This window comes from Geotrypetes seraphini, chromosome 10 (assembly GCF_902459505.1).
Source record: "Geotrypetes seraphini chromosome 10, aGeoSer1.1, whole genome shotgun sequence".
In the NCBI taxonomy this organism is placed as follows: domain Eukaryota; kingdom Metazoa; phylum Chordata; class Amphibia; order Gymnophiona; family Dermophiidae; genus Geotrypetes; species Geotrypetes seraphini.
In genome coordinates this window covers 79,284,861-79,302,765 of record NC_047093.1, presented here as the reverse complement: position 1 = coordinate 79,302,765, position 17,905 = coordinate 79,284,861, and the positions used below count along the sequence as shown (strand labels likewise).

Genomic DNA, 17,905 nt, shown 5'->3' with positions numbered 1-17,905 from the left:
GCACTCCTCTCTTGATGGTGCCCCCAGATGGATGTGCTTCTCTGGAAGCTGCCTTAGATGGCGGAAGCTTGTTGCAATCTAGCCTGGTGGTTGAACCCCCAATTTCTCACCAAAGGAGTTCCCCTTCATATCTCTTCATAGGTAATTCTGATGCTGGATGCTGACCTATACAGCTGGAGGGTACATTGTAAGGAGCATCCAGTTCAGGGACACTGGTCCCCTTCCCAGACCAGTTTGGACGTGATCAATAAACCACTTGGAGCTTCGAGCCATCTTCCTGGCACTTCATGAGTTCAGGAGCACTTTGCTTAACAAAACGGTTTGAGATTTCTTGGACAGTGTAATGGTGGTAGCCTATGTCAGCTGGAAGATCCCGGATCCCAGGGAGTGGTCCCTGTCTCAGGAAGCCTTCACCTGCATTGTGAATCAGGGTTACCTGACATCGATTTGATGGCATCGGCAGCCAACAAGAAGACGGTTCGGTTCGTCAGTTGAAGATACGAGCCAGGAAGCGAAGACCTGGATGCCCTGGTGCAACCCTGGCCAAAAGCAGGTCGTCTTTATTTCTTCTCTCCATGGCCCATGATAGGCTGACATCTGAGCAGGATCATGGCACACCAGGGGCCAGTGATTCTTGTAGCAACAGACTGGCCAAGGCAATTGTGGTATGCAGACTTGGTCCATCTGCAAAGGGATCAAAGTCTCAAACTTCCCTGTCATCCCTAGCTGCTCACAGGGTCCAACTGCCCTGCAAGATCTAAAGCACTTTGGTCTTACGACGCTAGCTTGTAAATGCTATTTGGATGGAGTGGTCTCCACCCTTCTAAGATGTAGGAATAAGGCGACTATAGCAGCATATGAAAAAGCCTGGAACTGCTTCCAAACTCGGTGCACATGGAGGAGTGAAGACCCAAACTTGGAACCAATCTTTGTGGTACTTGCCTCCCTTAAGAAAGTCTGGTAAAAGGCCTAGCGGTTGGCTCCCTGAAAGTTCAGATTTCTAGAATTAATAAGAGCACCATAGCCGCACATCCAGATGTGGCCAGGTTTTTGAAGGGTGCGTTATGCCTCCATCCTTCAGTGCACAGCCTTTTACGATGTGGATTCTTCATCTGGTCCTCCAGGCACTAGCAAGAGTGCCCTACGAACCTCTAGAGTAATCTTCCCTGATGGACCTCAACATCAAGACAATGTTTTGTTGGCAGTTTCCTCCACCCAATGAGTGTATGAACTTCAGGCTTTGTCTTGCAGAGATTCATTTCTTAGAATTTTGGATTCAGGTGTGGTTTCCAGCTTTCACATCAATTAAGAAGTCTGCTTACCTGCCTTCACTTCTTTGGGATCAGGAAAGAATGATCAGGTGTTGAATTTGTTGGATGTGTGCAGATTTTTACTGCGGTATCTAGAGGTTATGAACTAATTTTGATTGTCAGATTATCATTTCTAATTACCTGGCAGGACCAACTATCATTTCTAATTACCTAGCAGGACCAACTTTTGAGAGGCATGCCAGAACTCATGTTCTAGTGCAATAGGTGTGTCATTCTAAACAGTAGGGTATTCTCCCCATGCTTGTGAGCTATGCAGAAGGAATCCACTCCATGTTTTCAACTCCTCCTCCTCCAGAGGGCTCTGCTTCCCCCTTCAGTTTTTCTTTGTGCATGCAAGCCGTAAGTTGTCTTTCTGATCTGCTCTGTATATTTATTTATTTTTGGTATTTTTTTAAATGAATTTTGTTGATTTCAGTGCTGAGGTAAGCTCTGCCTGCATGAAGAAGAAAGCAGACTTGAGTCTGTAGCTGGCAGGTTAATCCTTTGGAGACCTGTTTGGTCAGCCTGCAGAAAACTTTATGGAGCTTGGGGTCCATATCCCTAGAAGCTTAGCTCACCTACTGAATCACAGGGGCTTGAGCACCTGCATGGGGCTCAGCGATACTCTTCAGAGTTACAGCTGCGATTTTGTCTCCCTCCCTTCACGTGTACAGTTCCATGGGGGTTAAGTATCAGTCAAACTTTGGTCTCACTAGCAGCCCAAAGATCTCAGCACTGGAGGACTAGATGATTGAGGCAGATTCTTCTCCCAGATCTAGCTACTGCTTTGAGCTTAGGCAGGCTGTAGCATCTTCAGAACACGTGTCACAGTGAGTAAGGCTATTATAGCTTCTGGGAGAATGGGATAGAAATCGAAATAAATAAATATAGCCTAAAGACAAAATCGGGAGAGAGTGAAAGAGCTTTTTTTAAAAGTATCTGCCACTTTCTCTAGGATCCCCCACCTCTAAAATCCTGTTTTCATAGTTTAAGTTAAGTCGTTCTTGAGCCATTTTTATGACACCAAAACGCTGCTGTAGTGGCCATCTTGGATTCCCAATTTTTTTTTCCCAAGTTCTCCAGACCCTTCAAAACTCGTCGCTTTGCCTCAAAGCTGGCAGGGATGGAGTCCTTAGGTTCTTTTACCTCTAATTCATCTCAAATTTGTACTGGATGATTGCTGGAAGAGGTCAGGAATTTTAGGCTCAGATCTCTAGGGCTGAGGAGCCTTGGGGGGGGGGGCATCTTCTGGAGAAGATCTCTTCTAAAGCCCCAGAACAGCGGCTTACCTATTCGTGGAAGCCTAAGAGTCGTAAGGTGGAGTTACCTAAAGGGGCTCAGCACTGCCTAGTAAAGTCTTTTCTCCAGAATTTGTGAATTTGATGTGGAGAGCTTATTTGGATAGCCAAGATCCTCTTGGAGGTCTGGCAGTGAGCCAGAGGCCATGCCCAGGGGGGGGGGACATAGACTCACAGGACATCCATCCCAATTACAGAGGCAGGACAAGATTCCATGGACCTTCCTGACAGGAACTCTGAAGAAGAGCAGTCAGAATGTATGCCCTTTCTCTCTCAGAGCAAGTCTTCCCTGCTGAGAGGTGCAGGTTCACAAATTGGGGTGAGTACACAAGAAATAGTGGTGGCCCTTGATCAAGGGGAAGACCCCACAGTATGTCGGCTCTTCAAACCTGCAGGGCTCTTAGAGCTCATTATTGACTCTGGAAGAGTTACCAGCAAGCACTGTACACTCACCATACAAGCACTCTGGAGAGTCCCAGCAAGCACTGTACACTCACCATCCTGAGCAGAGTAAGAGCGCAGTCTGCGGCATTTCCCTGGCATCTTGATATGAGTGTTTTAGTCACGGAGAACTGGAATGCTTCTGAGAGCTCTTTAAAGGTAGTCAAAATAATGCAAAGCTGTATCTTATAACAAAATTCAGACAAAACAAGCGGATCAACTTCTAATTTATCCAATCCACAAAGAAATATCTACAATTACAGCAAAGGGGGTATAATGGATAATTTATACAATGCTTGTTTTAAATATTACTTTGCACATCAATGTCTGTTTTCTTTTGTAATTAATGTAATTAATGTATCACTTCTATAGACCCATTATTAACATTCAAATGATACCCTACTTTAGCAATAAACTCACCCTCAGTGAATTAAACAAGAGGTTGAAGAATCATAAAAAATGCACCATTCTCAGTAAAGAGACATCTTATAACATGGATGTTATTTCAAGTCTTCATCCTGAAAGCATGTGATATAATCATTTACTTCAAAACCTCCTTCCTACCCTTAATTTTGCTTGTTTATTTATTTATTTAATATTTATTTAGTATAAAAGCTAGAAACTAACTGAGGGTTCAACTCTGTTATTGATTTTTGAATATTGCTTTTTTAATTTAATCTAATTGTAATATCAAAATCTAAAATCAATTCATCAAATATATTATTCAAATATATGCTTCAAATATATACTCTAAAGGAGAACAGCAACACTTACCTTAATGGCTTTGCAGCCAGAGCCAACGTTGGAGGGCCATGAACTACCTGATGCTCCGCCTGATTTAGAGCATTTCAATTATCAATCAGCCTTCATTGGGGGACAATATTGCTGCTGTGTCACTTCTGAATCTTTGAGCCTTACTGGCGATGCACTGGGGGGTGAGTTTATTGCTAAAGTAGGATATCATTTGAATGTTAATAATGGGTCAATAGAAGTGATACATTAATTATATTAATTACAAAAGAAAACAGACACTGATGTGCAAAACCTGTTATCTATTCCCTCTTTAAGACACATTAGCACCATGCGTACCAATATTTTTTCTGTCACAGCCCCTACCATCTGGAACTCAGCACCAAACTACATAAGAGAAATTTCATCACTTGATAAATTTAAAAGTAATTTGAAGGCCTTTCTTTTTAAAGACGCATTTGGAGTATAATAGTCCTTTTAAGGACTGCAAAGGAATTTGTTCCTTGCTTTTTCTTATTCTTTTTAATCTTTCCCACAAAGTGCTAGATTATTTATATTTGTGTTCCCCTCCCTTTTGTTTTGATCCTTCTCCCTCTCTTTTACATTATAAAAATGTATTTCCATCCTTTTTCATTTTGTTTCGGTAAGTTAACGTTTGTCTGTGTGTCTGATTGTTTGTTTTATTAATTATAATTTGTTTATAACTATGCCTTTTTATTCTCTGTTTTTAAATCTTATGTTAAACCGCTTTGAATTTTGATAAGGCGGTATATCAAATTTTTAAATAAACCTGAAACCTAAACCTCAAAGTAATATTTAAAGGAAGCATTGTATAAGTTATCCATTATACCCCCTTGACGGGAAGAGTGTGGCACAGTGGTTAAAGCTATAGCCTCAGCACTCTGAGGTTGTGGGTTCAAACCCACGCTGCTCCTTGTGACCCTGGGCAAGTCACTTAATCCCTTCATTGCCCCAGATACATTAGATAGATTGTGAGCCCACCGGGACAGAGGGAAAACTGCTTGAGTACCTGAATAAATGCATGTAAACCATTCTGAGCTCCCCTGGGAGAACGGTATAGAAAATTGAATAAATTAAATAAAAATAATTAAAGCTGTATCTTATGGCATAGGAGTGTCAGCAGATGTTCACTCAGCCTAAGGTGGATTCCTTGGTGTCCCAGGTGACCAAGCACACGTCCCTGCTAAGTGAGGGAGGCGTAGTATTAAAGAATATGCAGGATTGCAGAGTGGATATGGTCCTGAAAAAGCAGTTTGAGGCAGTGGCTTTAGGATTTAAAGCAGCTTCAGCAGCTTGTTTTGTAGCATATGCGTGTCATACCAAGATGCATGTGTTTACTCTAGCAGAAGGCGAACCTTTGCTTCAGCTTATGCTAGCGGGTGGATTATGTGGCTGATGCTGTCTACGACATAATCAGGGTCATGAGCAAAGTCTTGATTTATTCAGTCTCAGCCTGCAGAATGCTCTGGATCAGGCAATGGTCAGGAGACTCCACTTCTAAGGCTACTTTCAACAGACTTCCCTTCAAAGGACAGATGTTGTTCAGAAAGGGTCTGGATGATCTTATGGCCAGTGTGGCAGATTGTCGGCCAAAATTTCTATCTGACAGCAGACCAGTAACTACCAGAAGTTCTGGGTGGTCTAATTTTTCGTGGTTCCAGGCGTTCTCATCAGTACTCAGGAGGTGCCTCATCTCAAAGATCCTATCAGGGATCAAGACAGATTTGCAGTACTGAGACAAAGCTTCTAGATCTCGTCCCACTCCAGCATCAAAGAAAACACAATGATGCCAGGACTGCAGATTTTTCCCTGAGGATAGGAGAAAGGCTCTCGGAGTATGCAGAGGCCTGGGGGCAGATTTCATCAGACCGTTTGGTCTTAGAGATCATTCAGGGTGGTTACAAGTTCAAGTTTGTCCATTCCTTAGTAGACTGGTTTGTGGACTCCCAGCGGGGCAACCAGAGAAGGCAAGCAAATCTTTAGCAATAGTGCAGGGACTGGTAGAACTTCAGATCATAGAGCCTGTGCCACTCAAAGAATTAGGTTCAGGCATATACTACGTATATTTTTTAGTGCCCAAGAAAGGCTCAGAAGATTGGAGACCCTTACAGAATTTCACACTTTCATATGGAAACAATGCGGTCAGTTATCACAGCGCTTGCACCGGGGGAATTTCTGGCTTCCCTAGACTTGACAGAAGCCTATCTGCATATTCTTATATTTCTAGATCAGAGGAAGTTCCTGAGATTCCATATCCTGGAGAAACATTTCCCATTCTCAGCGCTCTCCTTTGGTCTGGCAACAGCACCTTGCACTTTCACCAAGGTGATGGTGATGGTTGCTGTGCATCTCTGCAGGGCAGGATTACAAGTGCATCCGTACCTGGACAACTGGCTGATCAGAGCTCAGTCGTTCTCAGAGGGAGAACGAACAGTGAATCAAGTGGTCCAATCCCTGGAAACCTAGGAGTTCTATTTGACACAGCAGAAGGCCGTGTTTATCTTCCAGAGACACGCAGAGAGAAGATTTACTGTCAGATTATAGAAATTATGGCCAGGTCAGCTCTGTCAACTTGGCACTGTCATGCTTGGCATGATGCTAGACTTCATGACAGCCACTATAGATATGATTCCTTGGACGAAGACTCACATGCATCCTCTTCAGAATGTATTGCTATCTTGGTGGTCTCCACAAACGGACTCTCTTCAGATGACACTCCTGTGGAGCCCTGAATCCCGCAACAGCATGTCTTGGTGCCTCCATCTACAATCGTTATTGAGAAGCATGCCCCTCCAGATAACCTTGTGGGTTATTCTGATACCAGCCTGTTCAGGCCTGTACAGGTTGAGGAGTTCATTGCAATGGGCGGCCAGCCCTGGGGTTGTGGTCGGCCTCCTAGAGAAAGTGGTCCATCAACAGACTGGAGCTTCAGGCCATTTGATTGGCATTACAGAAGCTGGAGAAGAGTCTGGAGGAACAAGGCACTAAACGTGGCCAGCTGCATCTAGAAGCCCACTTGTTCCAATGGGCAGAACTTCATCTTCAAGTGATTTCTGCAGCGCATGTAGTGGGAGTGGACAATGTCTAGGCCAATTTCCTCAGCAGGCAGACGTTATACCTGGGAGAGTGGATGTTATCTGCAAAACTGTTCCAAGCCATTTTTCATCGCTGGGGCCATTCTGCTTTTGACCTAATGGCTACGGCAAGAAACAAGAAAGCAGACCATTTCTTCAGTTGAAGATCCAAGCCTGGAAGCTGAGGGCTGGATATTTTGGTCCAGCCATGGTCAAAGAACGAGCTCTTGTATGTGTTTCCTACATGGCCCATGATAGGACGAATATTCCACAGAAAAAGCAAGCAAGCCACCCAGGGAGAGGTGCTCGTAGTACCAGATTGGCTACATTGTCCGTGGTATGCAGACCTGGTACATCTACAGAGGGATAACAGTGTCAGATACAGGTACATCCCGATCTTCTCTCTCAGAGTCCAATGGTCTTAGAAGACTTGGATCGCCTTGGTCATAAAGCATAGCTCTTGACCATGTGGCGTTAGAGCACAAAGAATATTCAGAGGTAGTTATTGCACTCTCCTTAGAGTCAAAAAGCTTACAATGGTCTCCGCTTATGCTAAAGCACAGGAGACATTTCAGGGTTGGTGCATGAAAGAAAAGGTAAATCCATTTAATGCTCCGATCTCAGTGATGCTAGCTTTCCTCCAAGCAGTTCTTGACAAAGGCTTCACAGAGGCATCTCAGGATCCAAGTGGTGGGCCTCTTGTGCTTCAGAGCCTGAGAACACGATGTTCCCTTGGCTTCTCATCCCGACATAGCCAGATTCCTGAAAGGGGTGCTAAGGCTCAGACCACCAGTAAAACAACCGTTTCCATCATGGAACCTTAATGTGGTCTTGCTCTAGATTTCTGGGACTGCTTTTGTATGTTCCTACTGTCCAGAATGACACACCTAATGCACTAGAAAAAGAGATTAGGTTCTTAACTTGCTAATATCTTTTCTAATAGATAGATGTGTCATTCTGGAACCCTGCCCTGTCAGTTATTTATCCACCTGCTGACTGTCTCAGTCGGAAAATTCGACTCAAAACTGAGATTTTTTTTATCAGTCAGACCTTAAGATTAATCTATTGCTATAACACATTGGGAAATGTTTGAGCTTCATAAATGTTTTTGTTTGGTATGGTTATTTCGATGTTTGGATTGTTCAATTACGATATTTAACATGCATGTTATGCTTCTTTCAGAACAGTCTCCCCATACCCTTCCTTCTTATGTGTTTCTATATAAGGCTTGTACCAAAGCCTGCTTTGGTACAAAATTTAGGAGGCAGCAGAGTTCTCTGGAGAAGGAGGAGGAGTTGAAAACATGGAGTGGATTCCTTCTGCATGGTTCATGAGCATGGAGAATATACCCTACTGTCCAGAATGATACATCTATTTACTAGAAAAGATTAGCAAGGTAAGAACCTAATCTGTTTTTAATGCAGATGATAGCACCATCGGTTGCCACTTTAAAAGCAACTATGTTGGAAGAGACTTGCCAGGCTCTAACATAGAGCTCATCCCTTGAATTCTCTAGCAGTATTGTCTCCGTCACCACTTGGTAAGAATTACCATTCAGCATTTTGGTATCACAAAGTCTTGTATCAGGGTAAAGCTTTGTTGCTCAGTCTCCTAGAGCCTCTATGTTTCCTGTAACCAACAAACCAATCCAAGGTGTATTGGTTTCCATGGTTGTTATATTGTTTTTCCTTACTTTGAGTTTCATCACTGGAGAGAAAAAGGGGAGAAATTACCAAAATAGTTTTTTTGCTCCCCACCCATTAGCAGTTAGTGCTGTCTGCCTTTTTCTGTGACTTGTCCTATGTGTTTCATTAAGAGTGTTTGTTATCAAAGAAAGTGAAACTGTGTACCTAGAATAATCAATTTCTGAAAATAAAAGTTCAGTGGAAACATGTATACCACCTTCTCTTCTTTTTCACTTTATATCTTGGCTAATCATTAAGCCCCAAGTATTGGTTAACTGTCACATGGCTCATTTCTGCACATGCTCATAAGCATTTTACAGAAAACTAAACATTGGTGTAATGATGCATTTAGCACAGGTCAATATGACTTGCATGTCATTCCATCTTGCAAGTATTAGGTACAACAGAATGAACATTAGAATTGATTTCTCTATTAAAAAAAAAAAAAAAATGAATCCTTTCATTTTTCAGATTTGTTCCCAGCTCAGTGAGAGACTGGAAAAGCAGCAATCATCAAACAAAGCAGAAATAGAGAAAATCCGGGTGAGAAATGGGGTCATAGTACAACATGTGTAATGTATCAGTCTTTCTTCTAACATTTGTGTATTATATTTACATGAAAAAATGGGATCCTCACTCTTTGTTTTATATACTTGTTCACCAGAAAATACTACATTTTATTGCTCTGATAATGGACTCCATAAAAATAGTAAATAGCAGACTTAAATTAAATTGGCAAAAGTAGTTATCACTCCATGAGGAATCAAGCTGTGCAATTATTAGTCAGGTAGACTTGGGAAAGCTATCACTTATCAATAGGATCAAGCACTAAAAGATGGATCCGCTCTTTGGGATCCTGTTGGGTATTTGTGAACTAGGGATATTCCCAGGCAAAAATTTCTGTTTTATTTTCAGAAATGTTCTCAGATTTTGAATAGGGTTTATCCCCAGCTCATTTTATACATTTGGTTTAATAAAGTACATTTAACACACATTAGAATTTTTTTAATATTTGCAGAATGACTTATTGCCCATTAATTTATAAGTTAATGTTAAATCGATCTTGCACGCAGTAAAATTAATGTGTACCAATGAACAGATATGCACCATGCACATCCCTGTATATGACACCAATTAGCTGTCAGTGATGGGAGGCTGGGCCTAATGAACTTTTGCTTTGACCTAGTGTGGCACATCTTCTGTTCTACTAGGCCACTGGTTCCCAAACCTATCCTGGGGGAGGGGGCACTCCAGCCAGTCATATCTTCAGGATATCTACATTGAATATTCATAAGAGAGATTTGCATGCACTGCTTCTACTGTATGCAAATTTGTCTCATGAATAATCATTGTGGATATCCTAAAAATCTGAGTGACTGGGGAGCCCCCAGGACAGGTTTGGGTACCACTGGACTAGGCACTCATCTTAGAATATTTGGTTGAGAAAAATTCTGGTATTATTTTTGAAATCCATTTCATTTTGATCATAATTTCACATTGGCCTAAAACTATGAATCTTAAGACAGGTTTTATGTTTAGTAATTAAAGATGAGTATAATACGTATAATTTTTGTAAACCACCTTTTCCATTTCTAATAAAATTAGATGAGAGTATATTTCTAAAATATTAGTGACCTTGACACATTTTTATCAAGCTCTAAGATACATATAGGCATAATTACTAACATGCATTAGCATAGTTAATGCATATTTTTGCCATAAATCTCATTTATGCAAGGGGTCTTGTTGCTATAGCATCTTAATATGTTAACTTTTACTAAAAGCAGGAAAAATGAAGGCAGGTAAAGACCACATGGGCTATCCAGCCTGCACATCCATGCTCCATTTCACACCCGTAGAGATCCTATGTAATTGTTCCAAGCTTTCTTGAATTCGGATATGGGTTTTGTCTCTACCACCTCCACCATCCTTTCTGTGAAGAGTTATTTCCTCAGGTTACTTCTGAGTCTATCCCTTTCACCTTCATTCTATGACCTTCATTCTAAAGCATCCTGTGCATTTATGCCATGTAGGTATAATCATAAGAATAGCCTTACTGGATCAGATTAATGGTCCATCTAGCCCAGTATCCCGTCTTGTCAGAGGCCAATCCAAGTCACAAGTACCTGACAAAAACCCAAATAGTAGCAGTATTCAATGCCACTGATCCTTGGCAAGCAGTGGCTTCTCCTATGTCTGTCTCAACAGCAGTTTATGGAATTTTCCTCCAGGAACTTGTCCAAACCTTTTTAAAAACCAGCTACATTTACTGCTTTTACCACATCCTCTGGCAACACATTCAAGAGCATAACTGTTCTCTGAGTGAAAAAATATTTCCTCCTATTGGTTTTAAAAGTATTTTCCTGTAACTTCATTGAGTGTCTCCTAGTCTTTGTAATTTTTGACAGAATTTTGTAGATTTCAATTATATCTCCCCTCAACCATCTCTTTTCCAAGCTGAAGAGCCCAAAACTAAACTAAGGGCCTGTTTTACGAAGCTGTGCTAACGACTGCGCTACAGAAACGGCCTTTAAGCCCATAGAGATTTAAAGGGCTTCGGGGCCGTTGCTACACGGCTTCGTAAAACAGGGGGTAAAACTTGGTTTTATAGATCGGGTTATCAACCAAAATGGAGCTTGACTCAAATGCATTTAGTATGCCCAGAAGGCATGCACTAAATAAAACATAATACAAAACGAAGAAAAAGAGGAATAACCTAAATAGAAAAAAGAAATAACTAGTTTCCAAAATGTTTGGCAAACAAAAAAGTATTTCCTCCCCTTTTAGTCCTCCCCTTTTCTTCCCCTTTATCGTCTTGGTTGTTCTTCTTTGAACCTTTTCTAGTGCTGCTATATCTTTTTTGAGATAACGAGACCAGAAGTTGTACCATTGAGTGATACAGAGGTATTATAACATTCTTAATCTTGTTTACCATCCTTTTCTAATAAGTCCTAGCATCTTGTTTGCTTTCTTGGCTGTCACCACACATTGGGCGGAAGGTTTTAGCATATTGTCCACGATGACACCCAGATCTTTTTCTTGAGCACTGAGCCCCAAGGTGGACCCTAGCCTCTGGTAACTATGATTCGGATTATTCTTCCCAATGTGCATCACTTTGCATTTGTCCACGTTAAAATTCATCTACCATTTGGACTCCCAGTCTTCCAATTTCCTAAGGTCTTCCTGCAGTTGTTCATAGTCCACATGGTTTTATCAACTTTGAACAATTTACTGTCATCTACAAATTGAATCACCTCATTCATAGTTAACAATTTCCAGATCATTTATAAATAAGTTAAATAGCACTGGTCCCAATACAGATCCCTGCGGCACACCACTATTTACCTTCCTCCATTGTAGTCGCCCTTGCAAAACTTAAATGCTGCTAAAGTAGATTTCTTTAGCAACGTCACTCAAGTTATCAGCTCATATTTGATCATGTTATGATCACTGTTTTCCAGCGAACCCAACAAGATTACCTCTCATACTATGTCCTGCATTCCACTAAGGACCAAATACAAAATAGCTCCTCCTCTTGTCGGTTCCTGGACCAGTTGATCCAAGAAGCAATCATTTATGATGTCTACAAATCTCCAGTTACAGCAACTGTTCTAACTCTTCCCTTCTATGCTAAAGTCCCTGGAGATAGATCCTTGGTGCAAGAGGATATTGCATCTGTATCTTTTGGTGGGCAGTTCCTGGCTAAAGGATTATTTCCTGAATCACCAGCAGAGACCTCCCTCCTCCAAGGCAGTACAAGGGCTGCCAGACTGGAAGTGGGACTTCTCTATAATGTCCCTGTAGGTCTCCTCTATGTACCTTTCTGTCTCCCTCAGCTCCTTCAAGTCTGCACCTCTAGCCTCAAGAGAACTGACTCGTTCTCTGAGAGCCAGGAGCTCTTGGCAGCAAGCACAAACATATCATTTCTCGCCAACTGGGAGATAAACATACATGTGACACTTGGTGCAAAAGACTGGAGAGCTCCCCTCTTGCTGCTGGACTACTGTTCGCATTTTATTATTGAGCTGCTTAATTAAATCCTATTAAGGTACTGGGTATGTTAGACTGGTATAGAGAGACTTAAGATAATTTGTATGCTTTATTTACTTTTGAGTCTTAACAAGTAATGAAATGCAAATTATATATGTAGTTGCTGTGAAAACGATCTTTAATGCTGAACCTCTAAGAACCAGGCTGAGGGTTAGGTACTAGGCCATCATTCCTCCCCTCAAGGGTCACCTGTGGAGTCCGATCTCTAAGAAAGTCCTCAGAGTTCAGTCTCCATATTTCTGCTCTTTGATTTTTCATTTTTCATGCATGTGTCTGTAGTTTTCTTCTACACTGTCCCCTTGGCACATCTCTCCTTCTCTAATTTATGAAACATGCCTGTGTGCTTTCTCTTTCTGTATAAATCACAAGACCCACTGGTGTATCTAATGATACTGTACTTACTAAAGTAATATTGCAGTGATTTGAATTATGTAATAGAACTTTTCTTCCATCTACAGTTGTTCTGGAGAGATAGTGTCTCCAAGTGTATTACCATGATAATAATGAACCTTACTCCTGAGCCAGAGTATGTGAAGTGAAATATGATCAAGAAAGAATAGTGAGATCTTTTTATCTCTCTTCCAACAATATCTTATTTTGTATTATGAAAGCGCTTTGGTTGTGTTCCAGAAAGGCCTTATATCAAGTACTCAATAAATATAAACATCAGTCTCTCAAATTTCCTGCTAGTACTCCCTATAGCACTTGCATTGTTCCAAAGAGAGCTTCTTTCTGCAATTCATAAACTGTTACTATGTGTAAGCAATTTATCCAGGTGTGCATGGAATTTTTATTTTTTTGTAAAGTCTTCATTGGAACAAAATGAAAATTACAATATACCAGTTGCCAAATACTGATCCAATCACTTAAGCATAGCACAAATCAAAGCATATGTAACTTCTCAGTTTAACCTTTCTTTTTTTCTACTACATTAGCCCACCCCCTCATATCTCTCCTCCCACCCAGTCCCATCCCATGAAATACCATGAGAAACGCCTATAATCAAAAGAAGTCAATGAACAATGTCTTATTTGCCCACAAAAGACAGATTTCAAATAGAACCCCAAATTATCATCCAGCAAGCAATGGTTTTACTCCTAAAAGCTGTAAGTTTCTGAAACTTTTAAACATAACTTAGGTGTAGTCTTTGGCTCAGTAAAGAGGGAACACCTGGATCTTTCCACGCCAATGCAAGCTTGGCAGCATATAGCAAATGGCGAATCAGAAGAACCTGAGACTTACCGTATATACTTGAATATAAGATGAGATTTTTGGGCCAAAAAATGGTGCCCACTTACCCCCCTCCCAGACTTGTTGCAGGCCTCCGCTAGCCTGCTGTATGACCTGGTGGGCCGGGTCAGGAGGGATACATCCCATTTCCTGTCCTGGCAGATTTTTTTTTACTTCCCTCCCACCTCTTCCCGTGTATCTTTTTGACTCCCTGGTGGTCCAGCAGTGTGTCAGGCAGGAGCAAGCTTTTTCCGCTTCTGCCCGGCCCTGAGACGCTCCCTAAATGGCTGCCTCCAATTCTCACAAGTCCCATGAGGGCAGCTATTCAGGGAACAGGAGACAAGGGCTATAAGGTAAACGCTGTGGGGAGGCCAGAGGGAACATGGAGGCCTTCCTTGGGGGGGGGGGGTGCACAGTCCTTCAGGGGTGGGGGGGCAGGTCTTCATGGGGTGGACAGGCCTTGGGGGGTGCAGGCCTTCAAGGGGGGCCTTTAAGGGGGGGGACAGGCCAAGAATGGGGGGACAGGCCTTTAAGGGGGGGACAGGCAGGCCTTTAAGGGGAGGGACAGGCCTACAAGGGGGGGACAGGCCAGGGACGGTGGCATAGGCCTCAAGGGGGGGACAGGCAGACCTTTAAGTGGGGACAGATCTCAAAGGGGGGGACAGGTCTTCAAAGGGGGGACAGGCCAGGGATGGTGGCATAGGCCTTCAAGGGGACAAGCAGGCCTTCATGGGGGAGGTGCAGGCCTTCAGGGGGGACAGACCTTCAGGGGAGGGGGGCCCTGGTGTAGAAGTACATGGAGGGAAGGAAGTGGGGTTCAAAGAGACGTGCATATGCCGGACTTTGGGGGGGGGAGAAATAATTGGTCTAAAAATGGAGAGGGAGAGAGATGATGGACAATGGGATTTAGGGAGGGAAGGAACAGAAAGGGAGAGAAGTTGGACACCAGAGATGGTGTGGAGGGGGGAATAGAGATACTGGATAGGAGGGTAGTTGGGAAAAGAAAGGGAGAGATGGTGGATCATGGGGTGGTGGGCAAGAAGGGAGAGATGCTGGATGAAAGGGTAGTTAAGAAAAGGTGGATCTGTGGATGGAGAAAAAAAAAAAAGAAAGATGCCAGACCTCCGGGGGGATGGAAGGGAAATGGAAGGGAAACGGAAGGGGAGGACAGAGATGGCAGATGGATGGTTAGAACGGAGAAAGAAGAAAGAAGGAGACCCTGGCAAGGAAGTTATCAGAAGACAACCAGAGCCTGGGACCAATAAGATTTGAATAATGACCAGACAACAAAAGGTAGAAAAACTAATTTTATTTTCCATTTTGTGATTACAATATGTCAGATTTGAAATGTGTATCCTGCCAGAGCTGATGTTAGACCGCAAATGTGAGCTAGGATTTAAGAGAGAGAGGAAAAGTCTTTTTTGTTTGTTTATTTTGTTTACACCACAGCGCCAGTGTGGTTAGGAGAAGGCAAAGGGGTGAAGAGGCTATAAAATAAACCCACCAGGATGTTTGAAAAAAACATCCAATTTGGCAGGAAAATCAAATCGAAAAACTAATTCAGTAGGCTGAATTGAATCGAATCAATTTTTTCCTGAATCGGGCAGCACTAGCAGTGCCTGACAGGTGTCACGGGCAGGACCACGCTGCGCAATCTAAAACGCCCCTGGGCCCTAATCAGCCCCAGAAAAGGACCTGTATTCCTTGCCCAGAAAGAGCCAGGGCATCCCAAACCCACGAGAATGAGAGGGATGTGGGTAAAAGTAAAAACTTTCACATTAACAGGAAAGAGGTTAGTTGTCAGACCGGATCTTGGGTTGAAATTTCCCAGGGGAAGGAAAACACAGCAATACCAGGATCCCTGGAGATTAATAATTATACTAAATACACAGAGGAAGCACCTGTGAGGAAAAGCAAGCCTTATCAAGGTGTGCCCCGCTACACAGGGGGGAGTGAAAGGAGAGTGGAAAGAAAGATGAACCCAAACCCAGGCAATAGGCTTGCCAGAGCAAGGCCTTGGAGGAAAGTTCCAGCCTTCAGGAGAAAGCAGCCATAGAAATGTTGGATGCTGCTGAGAGTATTGGGGAGTCCTCATTAGAACAGCTCCAGCCCAGGGAAGTCACTCTTGAGTGGACTAGTAATCCCCAGAATGGGGTTGGAGAGGAAGTAGCCATGGAGGTACTGATAGCCAAGCAAAAAGGTTGGAAACTGTAAATGTTTTTCTTTCAACTTTAAAAGTGAACTGTTTGTATAATGTCACTTGCTGTGGCTGTTACCTAGATTGGAGGAAGGGATAGAAGCACTGATATCTCTGCAGTATAGACTGAGGGAAAATGTTACAGCTGGGTGATTACTGCTATCTCAGTTTGCTCTAACCTGAATCCTTATCTGATAAAGCCATTAAGGACTAGTGCCCTGCACAAAGCTTAAGAAAGGGCTAGATTCACTAACCTGCCTGAATTGGAACAATCTGTTTTTGATTCAAGCAGGGCCAACGAATTCACTAACCTAAAATATGCAGATGGGGGCAATCGGAGGAACACCCCCATCTGCCTGCATGGATTGCGCATGCGCAGACCAGTCCTAGCTGTGACTTTTTTTTTTTTTTTTTTTAAACTTTAATCTTTTGCGAGCCTGTGGATTTAACCCTCTTCAGGTTAAAACCACGGGCTTGCACAGACAGTCGGGGCAGGCATGTTTGGGGCCCTCTTTCCTTCCTTCCCTTCAGTGCGAGCCCGCAGGTTTAAAGCTGGCGCTGCACTACTGCGTGCAGCCCCACTTTAAAACCACAGGCTTACACTGCAGGAAAAAGCGACAGAGAGCAGGAGAGGCGAGCAGGAGAGATAGGGGCAGGCAGGCAGGTGTGTTCGGGGCAGGCAGGCAGGCTCGTTCAGGACAGCAAGAGATGGGGCTAACAGGTTAGAAAGCAGGGCAGTCGCAAAGGGTTTCAGCGACTGGTCCTGAGAAGTCGCTTTTTGCGAGCCCAGTCAGATCGAAAAAAAGTTTAGTGAATCGCGTCCCTGCCTACTTTGCATGCAGTTCCCCTCATTTGCATGTGCACACCAGAAGCAGATCGCTTCACAGGTTAGTGAATACTGTAGGAGGGAAATCTGGTCGCTATGGGCTCGCAAACCGATTGGTACACGATCGGTTTGCTTAGTGAATCTAGCCCAAAGAGTTCAGCAGTGAAGCTTTTTGTTTGTTTTGAATGATAAGCACTTACGCCTGTACCGGCCCAGGAGAGAGAGTTGTAAAAACCTGCTTTCAGCAGAGAGAGAAGGGAGAGACCTCTGCTAAAGCTGTTCCAGTTTGCCCTAGAGATGAGGGTTTTTTTTCCACAAACTGTTTGCTTTTCAAAGTGACTATTTTGTCCTGTTTGAAGGTTAAGTGGATTATTTTGAATTATAAAGGATTACAGGTATTTCCCACAGCACTGTTTGTGGTCAAGTTCTGGGCTTTTTTGGCAAGAGAAATAAAGAAATTGCTGAATTTAAGCCTTGGACTGTTCTGACTATTATTTGGAGGCTCATGGGAATGAGTAACCCTGTGTCCATCCAGCCGTCCCGAGGTGTGCGCAATGGCTGTCGGCACACAGGGAGGGAGGAGGGACAGGGTGGAGAGCCTGGCATGGCAGGGAAGGAGAGGAGCTGGGTGCAGAGCCTGGCAGGGAGTGAGCGGGGCTGAATGCAGAACCTGGCAGGGGAGGGAATGAGGAGGGTAGGGCACAGATCCTGGCAGGGCACATGAATATTAACCCCCCACCACCACCACCACCACCATCTTTTATTCGAGTCAACCTTTTTTCTTCCTTTTTTTGGGGAAAAAGGGTATCTTGTCTTATATGCGGATCGACTTATATTTGAGTATACAGTGGTGCCTCGCATAACGGACGCCTCGCACAGCGAACGCTGCGCACAACGAACTTTATGTCTTGATCCGTACAACGAACTTCGTTTCACACAACGAAGTCGCCCGAGCTGCATCCTTCCGCGCAGGCACTGCGCTTAACTGCCCTCTCTCCGCCTGGTTCCCTCTTGCCCCCCCGA

General features: G+C 43.2%; 1 protein-coding gene across 1 annotated transcript in view; it reads left to right on the top strand.

Annotated features, from left to right (window-relative positions):
* Positions 1 to 17,905, top strand: part of RABGAP1 (RAB GTPase activating protein 1) — a 539,836-nt gene that overhangs the window by 505,372 nt on the left and 16,559 nt on the right. Inside the window, exon 24 of the mRNA XM_033960742.1 lies at positions 9,051 to 9,122. Coding sequence (XP_033816633.1) covers positions 9,051 to 9,122 — 72 coding nt within the window. The remainder of the gene's footprint in view (positions 1 to 9,050; positions 9,123 to 17,905) is intronic.